Raw genomic sequence first — 23,605 nt, 5'->3', positions numbered from 1 at the left:
ATTCCAGATCCACAGTGCCCCATGCTTGTCTCCTTATAGACATTCCAGATCCACAGTACCCCATGCTTGTCACCCCATAGAGATTCTAGATTCACAGTACTCCATGCTTGTCTCCTTATAGACATTCCAGATCCCCAGTACCCCATGCTTGTCTCCCCATAGAGATTCCTGGTCCACAGTACCCAATGCTTGTCTCCCCTTAGAGATTCCAGATCCACAGTACCCCATGCTTGTCTCCCCATAGAGATTCCTGGTCCATAGTACCCCATGCTTGTCTCCTAAAAGACATTCCAGATACACAGTACCCCATGCTTGTCTCCCCATAGAGATTCCAGATCCACAGTACCCCATGCTTGTCTCCTTAAAGACATTCCAGATCCACAGTACCCCACGCTTGTCCCCTTAAAGACATTCCAGATCCATAGTACCCCACGCTTGTCTCCTTATAGACATTCCAGATCCACAGTACCCCATGCTTGTCTCCCCATAGAGATTCCAGATCCACAGTACCCCATGCTTGTCTCCTTAAAGACATTCCAGATCCACAGTACCCCATGCTTGTCTCCCAATCGAGATTCCTGGTCCACAGTACCCCATGCTTGTCTCCCCATAGAGATTCCTGGTCCACAGTACCCCATGCTTGTCTCCCCATAGAGATTCCTGGTCCACAGTGCCCCATGCTTGTCTCCACATAGAGATTCCAGATCCACAGTACCCCATGCTTGTCTCCCCACAGAGATTCCAGATCCACAGTACCCCATGCTTGTCTCCCCTTAGAGATTCATGGTCCACAGTACCCCATGCTTGTCTCCCCTTAGAGATTCCAGATCCACAGTACCCCATGCTTGTCTCCCCTTGGAGATTCCTGGTCCACAGTACCCCATGCTTGTCTCCCCATAGAGATTCCTGGTCCACAGTACCCCATGCTTGTCTCCTCAAAGACATTCCAGATCCACAGTACCCCATGCTTGTCTCCCCATAGAGTTTCCAGATCCACAGTACCCCATGCTTGTCTCCTTAAAGACATTCCAGATCCACAGTACCCCACGCTTGTCTCCATATAGACATTCCAGATCCACAGTACCCCATGCTTGTCTCCTTAAAGACATTCCAGATCCATAGTACCCCACGCTTGTCCCCTTAAAGACATTCCAGATCCATAGTACCCCACGCTTGTCTCCTTACAGACATTCCAGATCCACAGTACCCCACGCTCGTCTCCTTATAGACATTCCAGATCCCCAGTACCCCACGCTCGTCTCCATATAGACATTCCAGATCCCCAGTACCCCACGCTTGTCTCCATATAGACATTCCAGATCCCCAGTACCCCACGCTTGTCTCCTTAAAGACATTCCAGGTCCACAGTACCCCACGCTTGTCTCCCCATAGAGATTCCAGATTCACGGTACCCCACGCTTGTCTCCTTAAAGACATTCCAGATCCACAGTACCCCACGCTTGTCTCCTTATAGACATTCCAGATCCAGAGTACCCCATGCTTGTCTCCTTAAAGACATTCCAGATCCACAGTACCCCATGCTTGTCTCCTTAAAGACATTCCAGATCCACAGTACCCCACGCTTGTCTCCTTAAAGACATTCCAGATCCACAGTACCCCATGCTTGTCTCCTTATAGACATTCCAGATCCCCAGTACCCCACGCTTGTCTCCTTATAGACATTCCAGATCAACATTTCCCCATGCCGGTCTCCCCGTAGAGATTCCTGGTTCCTCGGAACTACTTTTTAAGTCGCAATTATACAAGGTATTGTGAAACGTCCCTGCGTTTCGTGAAATACCATGTTTCTCTCATTGAGTGACGGGGGAAAGGAGATATTTTTGCGAGTGGCGTAGCCAATAGTGAATATATCTACGTTCCTCCCGTCACGATATGAGAGAAACATAATATGGAATATCCTCACTTTGTTACCCATAGGGCTAATCTTATATGCACAAGTGCAAATATCACGTCACACGCGCCAGCGTATTGTCATCCGGACAGTATTTCTAGAAATGACGTCATAGCTGAAGATTGTTGACGTCATTCTACAATTATGGCCATGATCAGTGCATTTTTCTAAGGGGAGCTCGAAGGGATAGGGGGTTAAAAAATCATAACACTCGCATGTGTGTCATACTGATTTTACAAAACTCGTGTAATAATCCATGTATTACACACGCTCTCGCTAGGGAAATACAAGAATACAAGAATAGTGAATTCAGTATGACACATATGCTCGTGAACTAATCTCTATGTATTCACTCACTTCGAATAGTTAATCTCAGGTCTGGTCCTGTTTCTGTTCCAAGAAGCAGGTAAGTGTGTCCCCAGGCCGGTATGCCTGTAGTCATTGTCTTGTGTCGCAAGCCTTCATTTTCATTTTCCCAGTCAGTGGTTAATGGATTCGTGTTCGTTTCTCAAAATGGCGACAATTTGTGGAGGCATTCTTTGCGTCCCGTGCTGTTATTTCCCCAGCTGTGTCAATACACGTGTAAAGCCACACTTCCTCACACAGAATAAAAGGTTTGAGGTTAGGTAAGGGGTCAGATAACCCGATAACCCAAAGGGACATCTCGTATGTATTCATTCTGGTGGGAGTCACTACTGTCCCCTCCCCCGAGGAGTGATACAATAACTATCCACTCAAAAGTAAAAGAAAACTTGAATTTATTGGGTCTAAATTGTGGCATTTATATGCACGTGCTTCCCACTGGCGGATTCAGACATGTTTTATGTTAAGTTCGTGACGAGGAACTAACATGTGCTCCCCCACACACCCCACGTAAAGAGCCTAGTTAATGACAAAATAATCCTTATGTCATCAACGGCGTTAATACATTTTAGCACGCAATATCTAGACTGATGGATAAATTGTCTTACATTATCGATTAGTATTCCCTATATCGAAAACAACACATACACTTGGGAGTTTATTTTACTAATTGGCTATCACTTACGAACCAGCGTTGCTGGGATGAAATGTATTCATTACTATCATGTACATTTTCTGAGTCGAAAGTAGTGCGCTGGTCAATGTCAACTTGTAGCGTGGGGACCCAGTCTTCTGCAAGACCTGCACGCTCGGCATGAAACACACCACAGTGACATGCACACTACAAGCACATGATGTCTACTTGAATAATACTTGATAATCGTGGCTGCTGTAGGTGAACGCCAACATGACGAGGATTTTGAGTTAGGTGTAAACTCCTTACTGCGATGATTTCCCAAGGCAGTGGGCCAAGCTGACTTCTAACAATTCTCGTCTGATTCCTCTTTATTTGCGTCTCGTGAGATTTTAGTCTGTTTTCGGCTGAGAAGTCTTAGCAAATTAATATTTGCCAATTTCTTTTAAGAAAAGGAGAGCAATAGAATATATTAGATGTACGTTATGAAATTAGAATAGGTCAGAATGGTGGCGAGGGGATCTGCGCCCTGCGGTGTGGACCCGCGAAGATCCGGATTGGCCTTCAGCAGCAACCCACGCTTGTAACAGGCAACTAACGGGATCGGGTGGTCAGGCTTGCTGACTTGGTTGATGCACGTATCCCAACTGCTTTGAACGACGCTCATGTCAATCACTGTATAGTCTGGTCCAGACTCGATTATTTACAGACAGCCGTCATATAGCTGGAGGGGGCACGGGTGGCCCAGTCGTCTAAGGCGCCGCGATTCGCTGTGCAGAGTTGCGTCCCTTGGGCACGCCAGAAATCTATGATTGTGGGTTCGAATCCCGGTTCGCCCCGATTATGTTTCTAGGTTTGTCAGCACCATACCCGTGCTCGTGGGTTTCACCGAAATGATAAACGTCTGAGACCTGCATCACTTCGGGCTCTCCTCCCACATTAAGCTGACACGCCGCGATATAACTGGAATACTGTTAAAAGCGGCGTTAAACCGAACTCACTCACTCACTCACTCATATAGCTGGAATATTGGTGAGTGTGGCGTTAAACAACAAACAAACAAACGTACGTCATGCTTTCAAAGAATGTTAACAAAACGTCGCATGTGACAGTGATTTGAGCGCATATGGCAGTGTTTATTACCAACACACGAACGGACGAACTGTACTGTGTGAATGCCTAACTAGTATGTTACGGTGTTGTTAAGGTGTTGTTACGGTGTCTCACGTCATAAATGGAAGGTCACGGTCACATGAGACCAAAGGTCCCTTCCACGAAGCGATCGTAGAGCTGAGTTGATTGTAACTCCTATACTTTAATATATACATGGGGAACATCCATATGATTTGTATGGGGTCACGGTGGGTGGTAATTCTATTTATTTATTTTTTTTAACCAATCTATTTTTTCTAGCTGTATCCGACAAACTTACTTAGCGCCATCAAACAATCACTTTGAAAACACATTTTAACGTTTGGGTATTTTCCACAAAGCTAACTATTCCTTTTTTCACCACGTCCAACAATCTATTCATTTCAAGCGTATTTTTGAACAATCTGTTCATTCCAAAAAATCTTCCCACCCGCTTTGTGGAACGGAGCCATGTTTCTTTCAAACCCTCCCGTCAAACAGTTGATTAATATACCAGGGCCCACTTGCACAAAGCGATCTTAGCGCTAAGACTATCGTAAGCCTATGTTAAAGTATGGGAGTTACGATCACCTTAGCGCTAAGATCGCTTAATGCAAGTGGGTCCAGGTGTCTTCATTATTGTATATCAATTTCACTCATGAATGTACATACTAGTATCTATCGATACTTCTACTTTTATCTATTCGTGTGTTTAGCATATATCTATGTATCACTGGTATTTACCCATCCACCTGTGTCCACCTGTGTACCTGTTTATCTACCATGCATGTTTCCACCTTCTGTTTACTGAGCGGGTTTACGCAAAGTGCGCACACCGTTTTTTAACATTTATACATCCCAAAACGCAAAACTATATTGAAGTCAATTCTTATAAATACATTAGCCACCAAAATAACCTCACAGCGTAGATATATAATCATTAACACACAAATATGTAGACATCGATACGAATTCAGTTTCATTGTCTATCCGTGAAGATCCGGGGTAGGATAGGTCTTCGGCAACCCCTGCTTGCCGTAAAAGGTGACTATGCTTGTCGTAAGAGGCGACTAACGGAATCGGGTGGTCAGGCTTGCTGACTTGGTCTGTGCATGCCATTTGATCCCAGTTGCGTGGATCGATCCTCATAATGTCAATCACTGGATTGTCTGGTCCAGACTCGATTATTTACAGACCGCCGTCATATAGTTGGACTATTGCTGAGTGCGGCGTTAAACATCAATCAAACAAACAAAGTTACATTGTCCACATGTTCACATAGAACGTTTTGACGTGCGAGACAGACATAATCATCTGCAGACTTGAAGCGACTTCCACTTTTTTTAACGAGTATGGAATACCAAAGGGGACACGCTCTGTTTGCGTTTGGGCCCAAATATTTATAGACCTCCGTGCCATAGCAATCTAGAATGTTGTTGTCTGGAGTGGGAGGGTGGCCTAGTTGGTCCTCACCCCCAAGGCCAGATTCCCTCCATGCTACGGGTACAACTTGTGGAGCCCATTCTTGGTGTCCCCCGCCGTGATATGTCTGGATTATACAGGCGTAAAGGAAAACTCACATTCACCCACTTACTAACTACATCGCTCGCTTTTAGTTCAGACCTTTTAGTTCGATAAAATACCTCTCTGCTTGAAGGTCAGCGGCCACCTCCATACAATGTCGTGTCAGGTGGACCCTGGGCGGACTCTGACTGCCCAATCTAAATGAACGATGTGTGGGTTTTTGAGCCAATTATATGTTAGCTCTTCTTACCACCTTGATTCGAAAAGTTTAAAGGAAAATAGCCGCAAAACGCCTATGTACCCCCGATGATACTCCGTTTTGGATGTAGATGCAATGGCGCTCAGAAACGACAGGTGTCATGACATATTAATTGCAAAAATGTGAAAGAATCGGGTAGTCCTTAACTTCTTTTGAGTAGTATATGTACCCTTTGTTATTTTATTTATATATTTAATTAGTTTCCTATGTTAACCATATCAAGGCAGGGGACAAAAATAAAGATGGCGGGATGAGACTGTCATACAGCCCACTGTCGGCACATGGACTGTGAACTGACCCATCTATGTAACAGGTCAGACGGGACCAGGAGCTCTCCCCCGGGAAATACCACAATCCAGAAGAGGAAGGCAATGGTCAGTAATAGGAGCCCTCACGTTTACTTCTGTTTAGGGAATATCCATCTCCAACGGAGTTTATGAATTGTATGGCACCTAATATCATCTTTGTTTGGTAGGGAATCATGAACACAAGCTATGCTATTGTCGGAATCGTACATGATTCTAGAATTTTTTTGTCGCTTTTATTTCATCAAAAAATGGTTTGCAATACAGTTTACAGATATGAATTTCAGTATATTCAGCCTAGAGTTACATGCATTCTATTCAGTTCCAGCCTACGACTAGTAATTGTGAACTTAATTTAAAATTTAAAATTTAAATTCAGATACAGAAATATGTTATTTCACACGTAAACATATTGCAACACAAGCAGGAAGGAAACGAGGAATGATTCCTTGTCCGCTAAGAAATGTATTAGTAACGGGATAGCGGTATGTTTAGCGGCTGCACAGAAAGCTCCATCGAAAATATACTGCCGACCAAAAGAAAACATACACCCATGTTTGATGGCGGCTAAAAATGAAACAAACAAGAAACTGTTATTCAATAATGATTTATTTGATACGAGTGTCATAGTTGTGTTTTGGACCGTAAGTTTGCAGTGTTTCGGCGACTGTTTTCATCCTAGTAACGTTATGTGATTGATAACGTTTGCAATTTTTGGGTCTAACCCAATTTTGAGTGTACACTTTCTTTTGCCCGAAAGTTTATGTCGAGTAGCTTCAGATAAACACAGAGCGTATATAAGACCATGTTTTTATGATAGGAATTTTGCAGTTACCATTAAGTTAAATATTCTTAAACTATATGTTAAAGAGAATTGTGTTCGAAGGCTCGAGAGATCCAGAAGATTGTACCTCTTGGGACAACGCACCGTCATCCGCCGTGGTATCTACTCTCAAGTCATGTGACATCCGTGATGCCAGCAGCGCCCCCTGGGGCGAGCTCTGTGGACTGCCGCAGCACCAACATGTGACACTTACAATAGCCATACCACAATATAATTATCATGATTGACAGCCTCGTCAAGTTATAGATGTGAGATACATCTAGAGAGGCTTACAGTTGCCATTATGCGTGTATTTGACTGCTATTAACCTACTTAATTGATGTATTAGTGCCTCGGGAGGGGCATAACGTTTATTTAATAGGTTTTACCATTTACGGAGTCGTTGTTCTCTGGTTATGTGTTTGTTGTTGTTAATCGATTACAGATACGGTGTCTTCGAACGTTAAAGGTTAAATAAAGAGGTGAAGTCAAAGTGGCAGTAGGTCATCTGTTACTGACATGTTTGTACTATGGAAATTACCAAAGTTACGTCATGGTGTAAGGGCGAGAGCATCTGCTTTAAAAGTGAGTGAGTGAGTTGGGTTTAACGCCGATTTTAACAGTATTAGAATTATATCACGGCGTGTCAGCTTAATGTGGGAGGAAAGCCCGAAGTGATGCAGGTCTCTGACGTTAACCACTTCGGTGAAACCCACGAGCACGGGTATGGTGCTGACAAACCTAGAAATATAATCGGGGCGAACCGGGATTCGAACCCACAATCATAGGTTTCTGGCGTGCCCAAGGGACGCAACTCTGCACAGCGAATCGCAGCGCCTTAGACGACTGGGCCACCCGTGCCCCCTCTGCCTTGAAAGCGCAAGGCCGGGGTTCCAATTCCGGTACTTGTTGTTACCCTGCCTGGCGTTCAGCATTATGGGAATAAAACAAGGACTGTGCCCCGTTCTCCAAAGCGATCTTAGCGCTACGTAGATCGTAAGCCTATATTAAAGTATGGGACCGACGTGTACCCTGATCGGCGCAGAGCCAGTATACTGTGTCTGAGTGGGGTATTCATGTTAAAACCGTGGCGCTGTATATAAGTGAGCTAGTATTGTATTATACTAGTACAAGCAGTCACACACACGCACGCACGCACGCACGCGCGCACGCACGCAGACTTGGTTTAATCATGTCATCGTATCCCAGTTGCGTAGATCGCTCGTGATGTCAATCACTGGCTTGTCTGGACAGGACTGGAGTATTCACAGACCGCTAGAAAAGAGACGGAGTTCTGCGTAAGACAGACAGACAGACAGAGAGACAAACAAACAAACAAACCATTATTCTCTGGCGTGTTTATTTCCTCATTAACACGTGTCCAAACCACCTCACAAATTAGTTCTTTTTCTGCCCACGACACAAGAATGTTTTTAAGCAAAACTGTGTCTAAGAAAGGTGAGTCGGAGCACTTATATAGTGTGGTTGTGGCTGCTTGTACTAGTCCGGACTAATGTTTTATAGTGGTAGGTCATCGAATTACCATGCCGCAGTTTAACATGGATACCCAACTCAGACACAGTATACTAACTCCCTGCCGACCAGTTCTTGTTCGATCCCTTTAATGCCGGGTGCGAGGCAGGGTAACAACAAGTTCCATCTTTTAACGCATCTTGGTATGACGCGGTCGATCCACTCTCCTCGCACTTGCTCTATTTCCCAGACCAGGAAGGAGGTCCCTATCAGAAAGAGAATTGCCCGTTCTGTGAATAGTAAAAGACAATGGCTCGTCAAAACCAAATCAACTTACGATGTGATCAATTCCAATTCCATTTTCAGCAATTACTGTTATTTTAATTGATAACATCGGTATACGAAGAAGAGCATGTACCATTTCCATTAAATTATTTTGTACTTACTACGGTATTGAGAATTGCGCTATCAAATGGTGTAGCCCTGTGTCCGAACCTTGTGGTAACGAACCGTTCAATTGCCCAAACAATTGATCGCATTGTAAGCTCCTCATAGTGTCACGTAACCAAACATAGATGTCAGCAGCCGCTCCACTGGATACATCTACAGGGCCGTATTCGATTGGATCAACACGGGACACGGTCAGGTCAGAGGGAGATGATGATTGTGCAGAAATCCAGATTTCTGATCCGTCAGGTCGGGTTACTTAGGTCAAGGTCAAAGAGTATTTTGGACAATTGATGATGTATGCATGATGATGACAGACGTCGGAATGAACTGTTTCCACGCTGTCCGGGAATAACTTGATGGATGAGAATGCTATGATCGCCCCAATGAATGATTGAAAGAGGCAGACACAGGCATCGATAGCGGCGTAGACTAGTAAGCTAAACTTAAACGTTCTGAAATTATTGAGCAAACGCGATCATGCATCATGTCTAATCATATTCCGTGAATTGTAATGCTAAGAAGGGAATATTTGTGTTTTATGTGACAGCGAAGTGCTGACATGAACACAATCGCTTGCAGTAATTATTCTAAGTGTTGGTACTAAGACATCCACTTGATGTAAGTGTTGATTTTAATGCAGCCACTTGTAGTTAGTGTCGATATGAAAAAAAATCACTTGTAGTTGGTGTTGATATTAAGCCAAACACATGATTGATTGATTGTTTGTTGTTTAACGCAGGGGATTAGGCAATATTACAGCTATATATCGAGTCTGGACAAAACAATCCAGTGATTGACATCATGACATCGATCCACGCAATTGGGATCGATGACATGCATCAACCAAGTCAGCGAGCTTGACTACCCGATCCCATTAGTCGCCTCTTACGACAAACACAACCTATTGAAGACCTATTCTACCCCGGATCTTCACGGGTCACAGACACATCAAGTTAGTATTGATATGAATACAACCACTTGTAGTAAGCGTTGATATTAAGACAAACACTTGTAGCAAGTGTTGATATTAATGCAGCACTTGCAGAAAAGTCTGGATATAAGACAACCACTTGTAGAAAGTGTCGATATTAACGACAAAATTACCCAAAAAATGGTCACTTTTATTCTCAGCATTTAATTCTCTGTTCTTTGTTGGTACATGCTGTGTTTGAGTCTGATTGTGTGTCGCAACCTTTTCAGTTTGAAATGAGAATTTTTTTTATCCAAACCTTTTAATTTTAAAGAGTGTATTGTGTCATTTTATGCAAGCCGAAATATGTCTTGACAGAATACTCCTACTCGTCAACTCTGGGAACAATAAACAAAATTAAAAAAGAAGTGTTGATATTAAGACAGAAACTTTTAATTTTAAAGAGTGTATTGTGTCATTTTATGCAAGCCGAAATATGTCTTGACGGAATACTCCTACTCGTCAACTCTGGGAACAATAAACAAAATTAAAAAAGAAGTGTTGATATTAAGACAGAAACTTTAGTAAAATGTTATTACTTCTGCTGTGGAACGTGGTCCAATAGAAGTTCTCTTCCATCAGACGAAGAATGGCATATTATGGGATCCTAGAAGGGACATTGTCGCCCTGACAGATATTGATATTGTTCTGGAAGCGCACCGATTCAGCCGTTTCCAGCCGAATTCGTGACGAGTTCTCCAATTCTCAATCCGAATCTTATCCGATTTGTATCTTCTGCATGTTAAAAAACGACCGAATCTGTCCCGACAGCAACACGATTCTCCCGAATGTGATCCGACAGAGATCAGACACTGACCGGACAGTGAACCGACAAAGACGGTTCGCATTCGACAGGATCTGGAAGCAATCTGGACTCAATCGACAAGAAACGGCAATGAACAATTCATGCCCGTTCATCACGACAGCGTCTCGATCCACAGGACACCGTCCAGACAACACAGGACATTGTTATGACTTTGATCCGATAAAGCAGTTTCCCGAATGTTACGGGACGCACCATACTGTCGGGCCGACCTCTCTGGACCTTTACGATCCGTAGGACTCCGTTACGAACGTATACGACTGCGTTCAGCCAATGATAGGACATTCCAGATCACTGACTATAGTAATCCGACTTTTTCACTTTTCGTGTCGTAGCGCTGTCTGATCTAAACCGGGAGCCATAATCGGCACTGTGTAAACCTGGCCTTATATTTGGCTATATATTGTTTTATTCCCAATGTGAAGCATGGTACTGTTTTATTCCGAATAAAGATGAAACCATGGGCCGTAATGGTCATGTGATAAGAAGCCAATCGATAGGTTTGCTACTTGCTTTAATATGGGTGGGGAGTTACGCCGCTTTTAGGCAATATTCCAGCCATGTGGCTGAAGCACCAAGACCGGGCTAAATATTTTATCCCTTTTGGGAATTGAAGCCGGCATTCGGCATGACCAGCGACCTCTCTGACCACTAAAGTAATAAATACATCTAGAGTAAAAGCTCCTGTTCAATTACACTGTAACGCTGATCAAACAAAACCAATGCCGTCATATATACCACGATTCTCCCATTGTCAAGTAATGGTGTGGAAATGAAGTCCTTGCTGGAATCCCAGCAACTTATTGAATGTTCTGTTTGTTTGTTGTTTAACGCCGCACTCAGTAATATTCCAGGTATATGACGGCGGTCCGAAAATTATCGAGTATGGTTTGTTTGTTTGTTGTTTAACGCCGCACTCAGCAATATTCCAGCTTTATGACGGCGGTCTGTAAATAATCGAGTCTGGACCAGACAATCCAGTGATTAATATCATGAGCATCGATCCACGCAATTGGGATTGATGACATGCACCAGCCAAGTCAGCGATCCCGAACACCCGACATTGTTAATCGCTTCGTACGAGGAGACCTGAAGACCAATTCTCACACGGATCTTCACATGCCGGTTCTCTAGTTTGCCACACAGGGAGTTTCATTGTGCAGCTTAACGAGGTCCCCCATAAGGGACCCTCACTGGTTAATTTACCAGTTAGTTAATACTGATGAGAATCCCAGTTGAAATTTAAACGTGGACAATAATTTGTAGACACACAAAGCTTATCGACCCTAGCCCCGCTATCCACTAACACAATGCCATATACCAACAGTCCCCACTCTAAAGTCATATACAATACATTATTCATGACCACAGCAACTCTTGTAGACCATCAGTCTCCAAATCATCCTATCCATCATAAACCATTCAGCCACAGCATCATTGGGGGACAGCTTGAAAGAGTTGCATGTTCAAGAGGTTTTATGATTTTTTAAGCACATATGTTTTCGATTGCCTGCAATACTCCCCGGAGCTATCTTTGCTCTGCACATTGTATTGATTCATTTCGAATTTTGCCGCTTGACATTTTAAACTATTGCAATAAAATGTGCACGTATTACTAATGTATTGCAACAGGGTGTCGGATTTCTGCCCGGGTAGATTCGGTACTCGTGCATGCCTGTATCATCCCAGACGCTAGATGTGCTCGTGGCTTTGGCAATGTGGGTATGTTACCATTTTGTTCACACCTTTGTATTTAATCATGAATGGGTTTTATATTGTATGTACTTATAATCATTATTATCAAGGTCAGACCTGCACTTGGTATTCGCTATTCGATCCAGTTTTCGTGTGCACATTTTGATGTCTATTCGTATTGCTTGGACTTACAGTGTAAGTAGTAGCACTAATGGAGGATCGTCCTCTGTCAGGGTATGGGTACTGCAGGAGAAGAATTACTCACAGTCCGGGGATAGGTACTGCAGGAGAAGATTGACTCACAGTCCGGGGATAGGTACTGCAGGAGAAGATTGACTCACAGTCCGGGGATAGGTACTGCAGGAGAAGATTGACTCTCAGTCCGGGGATAGGTACTGCAGGAGAAGATTGACTCTCAGTTTGGGGATAGGTACTGCAGGAGAAGATTGACTCTCAGTCCGGGGATAGGTACTGCAGGAGAAGATTGACTCTCAGTTTGGGGATAGGTACTGCAGGAGAAGATTGACTCTCAGTCCGGGGATAGGTACTGCAGGAGAAGATTGACTCTCAGTTTGGGGATAGGTACTGCAGGAGAAGATTGACTCTCAGTCCGGGGATGGAAACTGCAAAAGAAGATTGATTCTCAGTCCGGGGATAGGTACTGCAGGGGAAGATTGACTCTCAGTCCGGGGATGGAAACTGCAGGAGAAGATTGATTCTCAGTTTGGGGATAGGTACTGCAGGAGAAGATTGACTCTCAGTCCGGGGATGGAAACTGCAGGAGAAGATTGATTCTCAGTTTGGGGATAGGTACTGCAGGAGAAGATTGACTCTCAGTCCGGGGATGGAAACTGCAAAAGAAGATTGATTCTCAGTCCGGGGATAGGTACTGCAGGAGAAGATTGATTCTCAGTTTGGGGATAGGTACTGCAGGAGAAGATTGACTCTCAGTTTGGGGATAGGTACTTCAGGGGAGGATTGACACACGATCAGGGGATGGAAATTGCAGGAGAAGATTGATTCTCAGTTTGGGGATAGGTACTGCGGGAGAAGATTGAAACACGATCAGGGGATGGAAACTGCAAAAGAAGATTGATTCTCAGTTTGGGGATAGGTACTGCAGGAGAAGATTGACACACGATCAGGGGATGGAAACTGCAAAAGAAGATTGATTCTCAGTTTGGGGATAGGTACTGCAGGAGAAGATTGACACGATCAGGGGATGGAAACTGCAAGAGAATATTGATTCTCAGTTTGGGGTTAGGTACTGCAGGGGAGGGTTGACACACGATCAGGGGATGGAAACTGCAGGAGAAGATTGACTCTCGGTCAGGGGATTGAAACTGCAGGAGAAGATTGACTCTCGATCAGGGGATGGGTACAACCACTTCCGGTTTAGACATGCACCATCCTGGGATGAACACTGTAAGAGATCTACTCTCAACGAGATCTTACCTGACAACCCATTAATCCAGTGCTATCAGGAGATACCCAGTATACCTGGAGACACATGGGGACGCTTGGAAACCATAGCGGTCTAGTTGAATCGCAGGGCCTCCACGGAGATCACAGTCACGGTTACTTGAACCCGCTAACCTATCTGGAGACAGCCGATGCAGTGTAAGTGCTTTCACTGTTTCAGTGTCCAGTATTAAGCGTCCATGTATTACGCTATCGATCCTCTAGGTCTGTAACAAACGCTTTATAATAACAAATATCCAGTTTCAAAAACAGACGAAACACCGCTTTTCCACACTGGGACAGACGGCAATGCTCAACGTCCAATGTGTACACATCCGGTCGCAGACGGCTAAGGGCATTTATTGGTGGTAGGATCGAGTCCGATACAATTCGCCCCTACTGGTTTGTCTGTACCATTCTTAAATAGAACAAAATCTTTCCCATAATTATTGGATGAGAAATTTAGCATAATGTTTCACGAATACGTACAACAAATATTAAGAATTTTGCGAAATATAAACGGCACATGTGCAACCATACCACCGTCAATACTAAAAGCAACACGACCCTTTCAAAATCCATAAGAAATCTCTGCTTTAATCCGAGTTCATTGTGTGATGTCGACTATATCATGAGCACGTGTTTATGAATCACTATCAAATAGTGCTGATGCCAGTTGTTCTCGAAAAGGTGAGCGTATGCTGCGGCACTGGTCACAAACACATGCAAAGGCAAGTCAATTGTTCACCCGAAAAAACACGGAAGCATATGGTACAAGTTAAAATTGGGAACTTGATGAGACAAGATGTTTGTCACTGATGTGTATAATTTGCAAAATGGCCGTGGGTTTCACAACGATGTTTAGGTCGATCATTTTTGGATTTCATCATGCGTTAACGGGAGACTATGCGATGGGATTTCGTTAGTGCTAGAAAATTTGATTCAAGTCATTCAAAACACACATTCTCTGTAAAGTTGCTCTAAAGAAGTTAAGGACCAACCAATTCTTTCACATTACTCTAGTTAACCAATCATGACAGTAATCAGAACAAATCTGGTGTTCCATTATAGATAAACTGTAGTAACATGAAAGTAACTAGCAGTTGAGGATTATCCTAATGACACACATATAAGGTCTCGGTTTGTCACAACGCCTAAACATACATCGAAAATAGGCACAAGATATGGCGCATAGTCGCTCTTTCAACTCACTGCCGATGGAACTTATCGTCACTTACGCGTGAGTATGCCGAACTCAGCACACTTTCGTATGCCATGTTTTGGTGACGTACGTTTGTTTGCTTGTTGTTTAACGCCGGATTCGGCAATATTTCAGCTATATGACGGCGGTCTGTAAATAATCGAGTCTGAACCAATCATACCAGTGATTCATATCGTGGCGAATATGTGTTTCTGTCGAGGCATTGGTCTCCATGTATGGCTGGGGCTGCTCGAGTTAACTCAGATCGTATTTTTGTCTCAACCACTGTATCCATTTTAACCTTCATATAGAAATAAATCAGTTATTTTTTTTAATTGTCAAACCAGGTTCTTTTCCCAATCGGTTTTGATGATGGTGATAGTGATGACATCTACAAAAAAACAAAAATCGTCACTTAAACGTCAATATTATAGCAATGATAAAGAAGCTGTTATTCATAAACTTTTGACTTTTGACATTCGTCAACGTCTAAGAAATGCTTATCAAACAATTGATTCTATATATCTTCGTCGTCATGGACATCACGTACGCGCGCCTCAATCACGTACGTACGTACTAATCGTAGTACTAATATTTTACTTCAGTAAGAAATCGACATAAATGAAATCACATTTGATATCACATATCATTGCAATCACCATCTTGTGAATAAGGAAGGTGGAGAACCCGGATGAAAAGGTGCCTGGGGATTTCGTCTTAAAAATCACGGAAGTTGTTGAATTGACAAAGGCGTCAGTTTTTCCCCATCAGCCGGAACAAAGTGCGGGAAAATAAGCGTGATATGTACGAACGGGGAAGGGACTGTCGAAGTTCCTGTTCTGGCTGGTTTAGATCATCAGGCGAGTTGTTTTCCTTCCTGGCTACAGCTATCCGGTGACCAGGTCTGGCTCTGGACGGCGCGGACGACGGCCGAGTTGCCCTGACTAAGTAAACGTAGATGTGTTCATGCTGGCGTAACGTGAATCTTCAAAATTAAAATTATATTATTCTGTACACTGAATTACACTTCACTAAAACCTACGTAAACAAGATATTGTTTCCGGATATGTTGTTTGTTTGTACGTTGTCTGTACTCAGCAATACTCCAGCTAACCTGCCGGGCAAAAGAAAGCATTGTTTTTTAAATTGGATGTAACAAAACAATTGCAAACGTTACCAACACGCTACTAGGCTGAAAACAGTCGTCGAAATACTGCAAACTTAAGGTCCAAAACACATCTATGATACCCACATCAAATACATCACCATCAAACAACCAATTTATTCTGTTACATGTTAAGTCACCTTGAAACATGGATGTATACTTTCTTTTGCCCAACAGTGTATATCACATCGGCATGTTAGAATAGTGTCTGGGACAAAGTAATCACTGGTTGGTTGTATGAGTAAGGTCCACGCCCTTGGTTACAGTGACACGCTATCAAGAGTAGTCACCAAGCCCCAGCACCCCCTCCAAATTAGTCGCATGTTTCGATAAACATTTTTTGGGACTCATTCTAACACGTCACCCCCTCCGGAAATTCTTGTATGGATGTTTTGCCTAGTAATGTTGCAGAATGTATGTGAACATGAGTGAGTTGGGTTTAACGCCGCTTTTAACATTATTCCAGTTATATCACGGCGTGTCAGCTTAATGTGGGACTTTTACCACTTCGGTGAAACCCACGAGCAGGGTTATGGTGCTGACAAACCTAGAAACATAATCGGGGCGAACCGGGATTCGAACCCAAAATCATAGGTTTCTGGCGTGCCCAAGGGACGCAACTCTGCACAGCGATTAGCGGCGCCTTAGACGACTGGGCCAACCGTGCCCGTATGTGAACATGAAGTAAACTAATACCCCTGTCTGAGCACTTCTACCACATAGCTCTGACTTGTTTACAGACAACAACCTAATTAATAACTACAAACTGTTTGTAATGACACTGTTTCCCTTACACACGCTCGGCACCAGATTTGTTTGTTTATGGTATGTGATACTACCTTGAGGCAATAAATAAAAGCCACCTACCCCTTCCCATATCCATGAGAAAACTCTGCCATAAGCAGAGTCGACTGTATGACTCCGACTATATCATCAGCATGTGTTTATGAGTCATCTTCAAATTGTGATGATACTAGCTGTTCGCGAAAAGGTCGGCGTGTCTTCTCCCATCGGTGGCACCCATCACAAACACATGCAAAGGCAAGTCAAAATGCAAAGGTATATGGTACAAGTCAAAATTGGGAATTGCACATCGGACGTCCGTTATGTCACTGACGCGTCACATTTGGAAATGTCCTCCACATGTCTACCATAAAACTTTTTGAATTATTACCTTAAACAACTTCTGAGCAAGAGTCGTATGACGCTCTTTGAAATCTTGGTAGAAAGAGCATGCTCAACTGAACCTCAAAAGTAGAAATGTAGACACCAAAGGCTGGAGCTGCTGGAATGTTGCTGGGCATAACGGGGACCCGTGAAGGTCCGGGGTAGAATAGGTCTTCAGCAACCCATGCTTGCCGTAGAAGGCGACTATGCTTGTCGTAAAAGGCGACTAACGGGATCGGGTGGACAGGCTCGCTGACTTGGTTGATGCATGTCATCGATCCCAATTGCGTGGATAGATGCTCATGATATGAATCACTGGATTGTCTGGTCCAGACTCGATTATTTACAGACCGCTGTCACATAGCTGTAATATTGCTGAGTGCGGCGTAAAACAACCAACCAACCAACCAGCATAACGGGACAGTGGCATTAGAAAGTTGAAGTCATCCCTCTTGTCATGAAGTCTGTGGAGGTAATGGATGAACAACTCTTAACTACTCTCCGGGGGACATGGGTTCCTTCGTTCGTTATTCTATAGCCTGGGTCCTCTCTCGTCTTCGCTAAGCGACATCTAAATGTCATTATATCCCGATGACAAAGACAAGACCATATAGATTCAATATAAATGGTTATGCTGGCTTAGTAATATTTATGATAAACGATCATAATTAATTAAATGTTTTTGCCATGTTTGTCGTTCCTGTTTTGAGCAGTAGGCCGCTACGTCGTTACATTTGTCTCTATAGTAATTTACGAGGGTGACCTATATGTTCTGAGCCTAACATAGAAAGACATGACTTAATCACTTTAAAATGATAGATCGATGCTCATGACGCCAATCATCCAGTTGTGTGGTCGTGACTCGATTATTTACACGCTGATGTCATATAGCTGCCATATAACTGAGTGCGACGTTAAACTACAAACAAACAAACATTCATGTATCCGTTTTAGGCGCGTAGTTACACCTATAAAATAAAGGTAGAAACACAACCAAGGAAATATGTCCAGCAAACACACAATCGCGAATACAGCTATTTGGGAACGAGGGGCTCTTTTTCTGATTACAAATTGACATACGTCTGAGACATGCACCACTTGGGGTCTTTTTTTCCACATCAAGTGGACACACCGTGATAAAACAGAAATACTGTTGAAAGTGGCGTTAAACTCATTCACTCCCTCACATAGGATGAGGGTGAGCACCCCTGACCCCACCCCCTTTGAATCTTCTGCACAGGCTTTGTAAAACACCACGTTGTTGTAGAAACGAATGACGGTCTTTTCATCCCCCACAGCAAATGCAAGCAAAAGAAATTCCTAAACCCTAATACTTTAATTGCATCACAGCCATTCATTGAAAACAGGAGATGATATCTAGTGCACTGGGGTCTCTGGTTCTAGTGCCTTGAGAATGGCATAGGTCCATAGAATTACCATCCCTTCGGTCAACGAGAAACGTGTTGTGGTTTGCACGCTGGTGAAGACCCTCGGCTCTCATGGCCCTTCGGCGATGTCGTAGACTGAGTAGCATGCCCAGGCGGGGGCACCGTTCTTGGCTTCTGTGAGACTGCCACTAGGACATCTCGTAGCCTCTCGTATCGATCTCGTCGCACGCGCTGCAGAACAATGACCTAGATTGGACAGGATATGCCGTGCTCTCAGGCACATCCGGGTGATTCGTGGGACACGTGATCTAAATTGGCGCTCAGCGAGGGTGGGTGACATTTGGAAATATAGCTTTTTTATCTGATATGTTAAAGACAAGTTGATTCATGCACTGCTTTCACGCACGACTGATATTAATACTGATAACGATATCCATACTTGTTGTGGGGAGGCACCGAGACGGCGGTGACTTCCATCAAGTATTGCTGTTAGAAAAGGCTGACAGCAACCACGAATAATCGAAATGTCTTCAGTGAACCCTTAAACCCTTAACACAGCTATGTATTAATATAACAAAACACCCGCCACCAAAATAACAACGTTTCGAGCGCTGATTGAAAAATTTAAAATCAGTTTTCGCTCCCTTCGTTGAAGACATCTTCATTGCGTTGTCAGCTGCCCAATACCGAATGCCCAATTAACTGTCTTAATAGAATGGTTATAGCACCGGCTGCACTATGATAAAACTAAATCTCTTTTGCTTTTAGTATTTGCCAAGCGTGTGCAAAGGTCAGGCTTTTGTGATAATGATAATATAATGGTGTTATTGATGGTCACTACCTTCAGTATAATGTGCACATTTGTTTATCATGATCAATGAGAACGAGTGCATGTGTCCTATCGTGGTCAATGAGAACACGTGCATGTGTCTTGTCGTGGTCAGTGAGAACTGTGCATGTGTCCTGTCGTGGTCAATGAGAACACGTGCATGTGTCCTGTCATGATCAATGAGAACGAGTGCATGTGTCCTATCGTGGTCAATGAGAACAAGTGCATGTGTCCTGTCGTGGTCAATGAGAACAAGTGCATGTGTCCTGTCGTGGTCAGTGAGAACACGTGCATGTGTCCTGTCGTGGTCAGTGAGAACACGTGCATGTGTCCTGTCGTGGTCAATGAGAACAAGTGCATGTGTCCTGTCGTGGTCAATGAGAACAAGTGCATGTGTCTTGTCGTGGTCAGTGAGAACACGTGCATGTGTCCTGTCGTGGTCAATGAGAACAAGTGCATGTGTCTTGTCGTGGTCAGTGAGAACACGTGCATGTGTCCTGTCGTGGTCAATGAGAACAAGTGCATGTGTCTTGTCGTGGTCAATGAGAACAAGTGCATGTGTCTTGTCGTGGTCAGTGAGAACACGTGCATGTGTCCTGTCGTGGTCAGTGAGAACAAGTGCATGTGTCCTATCGTGGTCAATGAGAACAAGTGCATGTGTCTTGTCGTGGTCAGTGAGAACACGTGCATGTGTCCTGTCGTGGTCAATGAGAACAAGTGCATGTGTCTTGTCGTGGTCAGTGAGAAAGAGTGCATGTGTCCTGTCGTGGTCAGAGAGAACACGTGCATGTGTCTTGTCGTGGTCAGTGAGAACACGTGCATGTGTCCTGTCGTGGTCAGTGAGAACAAGTGCATGTGTCTTGTCGTGGTCAGAGAGAACAAGCGCATGTGTCCTATCGTGGTCAGTGAGAACACGTGCATGTGTCCTGTCATGGTCAGTGAGAACAAGTGCATGTGTCCTGTCGTGGTCAGTGAGAACGAGTGCATGTGTCCTGTCGTGGTCAGTGAGAACAAGTGCATGTGTCCTGTCGTGGTCAGTGAGAACAAGTGCATGTGTCCTGTCGTGGTCAATGAGAACACGTGCATGTGTCTTGTCGTGGTCAGTGAGAACTGTGCATGTGTCCTGTCGTGGTCAATGAGAACACGTGCATGTGTCCTGTTGTGGTCAGTGAGAACAAGTGCATGTGTCCTGTCGTGGTCAGTGAGAACAAGTGCATGTGTCCTGTCGTGGTCAGTGAGAACACGTGCATGTGTCCTGTCGTGGTCAGTGAGAACAAGTGCATGTGTCCTGTCGTGGTCAGTGAGAACACGTGCATGTGTCCTGTCGTGGTCAGTGAGAACAAGTGCATGTGTCCTATCGTGGTCAATGAGAACAAGTGCATGTGTCCTGTCGTGGTCAGTGAGAACAAGTGCATGTGTCCTGTCGTGGTCAATGAGAACACGTGCATGTGTCTTGTCGTGGTCAGTGAGAACTGTGCATGTGTCCTGTCGTGGTCAATGAGAACACGTGCATGTGTCCTGTCGTGGTCAGTGAGAACAAGTGCATGTGTCCTGTCGTGGTCAGTGAGAACAAGTGCATGTGTCCTGTCGTGGTCAGTGAGAACACGTGCATGTGTCCTGTCGTGGTCAGTGAGAACAAGTGCATGTGTCCTGTCGTGGTCAGTGAGAACACGTGCATGTGTCCTGTCGTGGTCAGTGAGAACAAGTGCATGTGTCCTATCGTGGTCAATGAGAACAAGTGCATGTGTCCTGTCGTGGTCAGTGAGAACAAGTGCATGTGTCCTGTCGTGGTCAATGAGAACAAGTGCATGTGTCCTGTCGTGGTCAGTGAGAACTGTGCATCGTGCATGTGTCCTATCGTGGTCAGTGAGAACGAGTGCATGTGTCCTGTCGTGGTCAGTGAGAACACGTGCATGTGTCCTGTCGTGGTCAGTGAGAACAAGTGCATGTGTCCTATCGTGGTCAGTGAGAACAAGTGCATGTGTCCTGTCGTGGTCAGTGAGAACACGTGCATGTGTCCTGTCGTGGTCAGTGAGAACTGTGCATGTGTCCTGTCGTGGTCAATGAGAACACGTGCATGTGTCCTGTCGTGGTCAGTGAGAACACGTGCATGTGTCCTGTCGTGGTCAATGAGAACGAGTGCATGTGTCCTATCGTGGTCAATGAGAACACGTGCATGTGTCCTGTCGTGGTCAATGAGAACGACTGCATGTGTCCTGTCGTGGTCAATGAGAACACGTGCATGTGTCCTGTCGTGGTCAATGAGAACGACTGCATGTGTCCTGTCGTGGTCAATGAGAACACGTGCATGTGTCCTGTCGTGGTCAGTGAGAACGAGTGCATGTGTCCTGTAGTGGTCAATGAGAACACGTGCATGTGTCCTGTCGTGGTCAATGAGAACGAGTGCATGTGTCCTGTCGTGGTCAATGAGAACACGTGCATGTGTCTTGTCGTGGTCAGTGAGAACACGTGCATGTGTCCTGTAGTGGTCAGTGAGAACAAGTGCATGTGTCCTGTCGTGGTCAATGAGAACAAGTGCATGTGTCCTGTCGTGGTCAATGAGAACAAGTGCATGTGTCCTGTCGTGGTCAATGAGAACGAGTGCATGTGTTCTGTCGAGGTGGTGGGGCGGTCTCACCCCATTTTTCAGATACCATGAAATTACAAATGCCAAATGTTGAGTTCTTCCACTATCCAATACATGTTACCCACGTGGTAAAATGGATCACTCCCGATCATGCCCCAGTTGTCAGACACCTCATGAGAATTTGACTTATAATAATTGTCGCTGACTAAAGCATGCTTTATTTTCTTTTTGAACAAAATATTTCCAACACTGTTTCCAAATGTTTCAACACTATGAAAAGGATATATCAAAGCATTGAAGCCACATTTCTTTCATGTTGGTTCTGCTTTTCCTTTTGGATGTTATAAGTTCAACGATTATTTTGCCTTAAACACTTAAAATTTATGTTGTATATAACAAAACACTTCTGTTAATCTGCATTATAACATGTGTACGGTTTTCACTTTGGTGTGCCCTTTGGTACTGAGAATATAAAATCAAGGTCTTTATTAGCAAACTTGAAATAACTAGACTGCAACTTACAGCAGAACTAATTCTGTGATTGATTAACTGAGATGTTTGTGGTAATGACATTTGATGTTTATTTCTCATTCTCTTTACATTGTTTATAAATCAATATCGTGACACTTCGTAGCAGAATATTTTTATATAGGTTAATTAACGTAGGTTACAAAAAAATATTCATGACCATGAATTTATTAACTCAAATTATGATGAAAGCATGTGTCAATATTGCCACATTTGTGAGAATCACCCACGCTTGTTCTTGCTGTTGGGGTGTATGTTGAAAGTGCAGCGTGCTTCTCTGCGTTGTAATAAAGTCAACTTCCTGGAAACCTGCCATGTTTGTGACAAATTCAGATATATATGACAACATATGCACAATTTAGTAAAAACGTGTAAATTGAGAAAACTCAATATTCTCGTAGGAATCTGGGGTGGGAAACTGGTCATATAAGTTGTTGTCATGTTCAAATGCTTCATTGCTTAAATCTAAACGGGTAGAAAATAAACAATATCCTGTTGTATCATGCAAAAAATTTATTTTACCCATTTACTACAAACGTCTTAGTTTCTTTGATCTTAAATATATAGATTTAAGTCTATTAAATCTATTAGGACTGGTCCATTACGACAACAGGTAAATCTCATGTTTCGACAAGCCATCTCTTCTCTATTTTCTTACAGGGGTGTCATGACACATGGGGTACACACAAAAACACCCCACCACCCCACCCACCTCAACATCAGCATACACGCCGTCATTTAGCTCACCCACTCACTCAACCCACGTTTCTTCGCAATCGCCTACTTGACCAATCCATGTTGATTGGGGTGCCAGGTGTGGTATGTGACATCTCACTCACTCTCTCACTCACTCACGTGGGTTATCCCTTTTCACCAACCGTTATCAATTTTTTTTAAATTGAAATAAACTGACGTCC

General features: G+C 43.9%; 1 protein-coding gene across 1 annotated transcript; it reads left to right on the top strand.

Moving 5' to 3' along the window:
- Nucleotides 1-19,700: 19,700 nt before the first annotated feature.
- LOC139467472 (balbiani ring protein 3-like) lies at nucleotides 19,701-22,232 on the top strand. The gene is made up of 2 exons (XM_071249018.1): nucleotides 19,701-20,737; nucleotides 21,671-22,232. Exons 1-2 carry the CDS (start codon nucleotides 19,701-19,703, stop codon nucleotides 22,230-22,232), a joined length of 1,599 nt encoding a protein of 532 aa, XP_071105119.1.
- The last annotated feature ends 1,373 nt before the right edge of the window (nucleotides 22,233-23,605 follow it).

This window comes from Haliotis cracherodii, unplaced genomic scaffold (assembly GCF_022045235.1).
Source record: "Haliotis cracherodii isolate W230 unplaced genomic scaffold, xgHalCrac1.p SCAF_2, whole genome shotgun sequence".
Taxonomy (NCBI): domain Eukaryota; kingdom Metazoa; phylum Mollusca; class Gastropoda; order Lepetellida; family Haliotidae; genus Haliotis; species Haliotis cracherodii.
The sequence above is the reverse complement of the archived record's forward strand: the minus strand, read 5'-3'. Positions and strand labels throughout refer to the sequence as shown.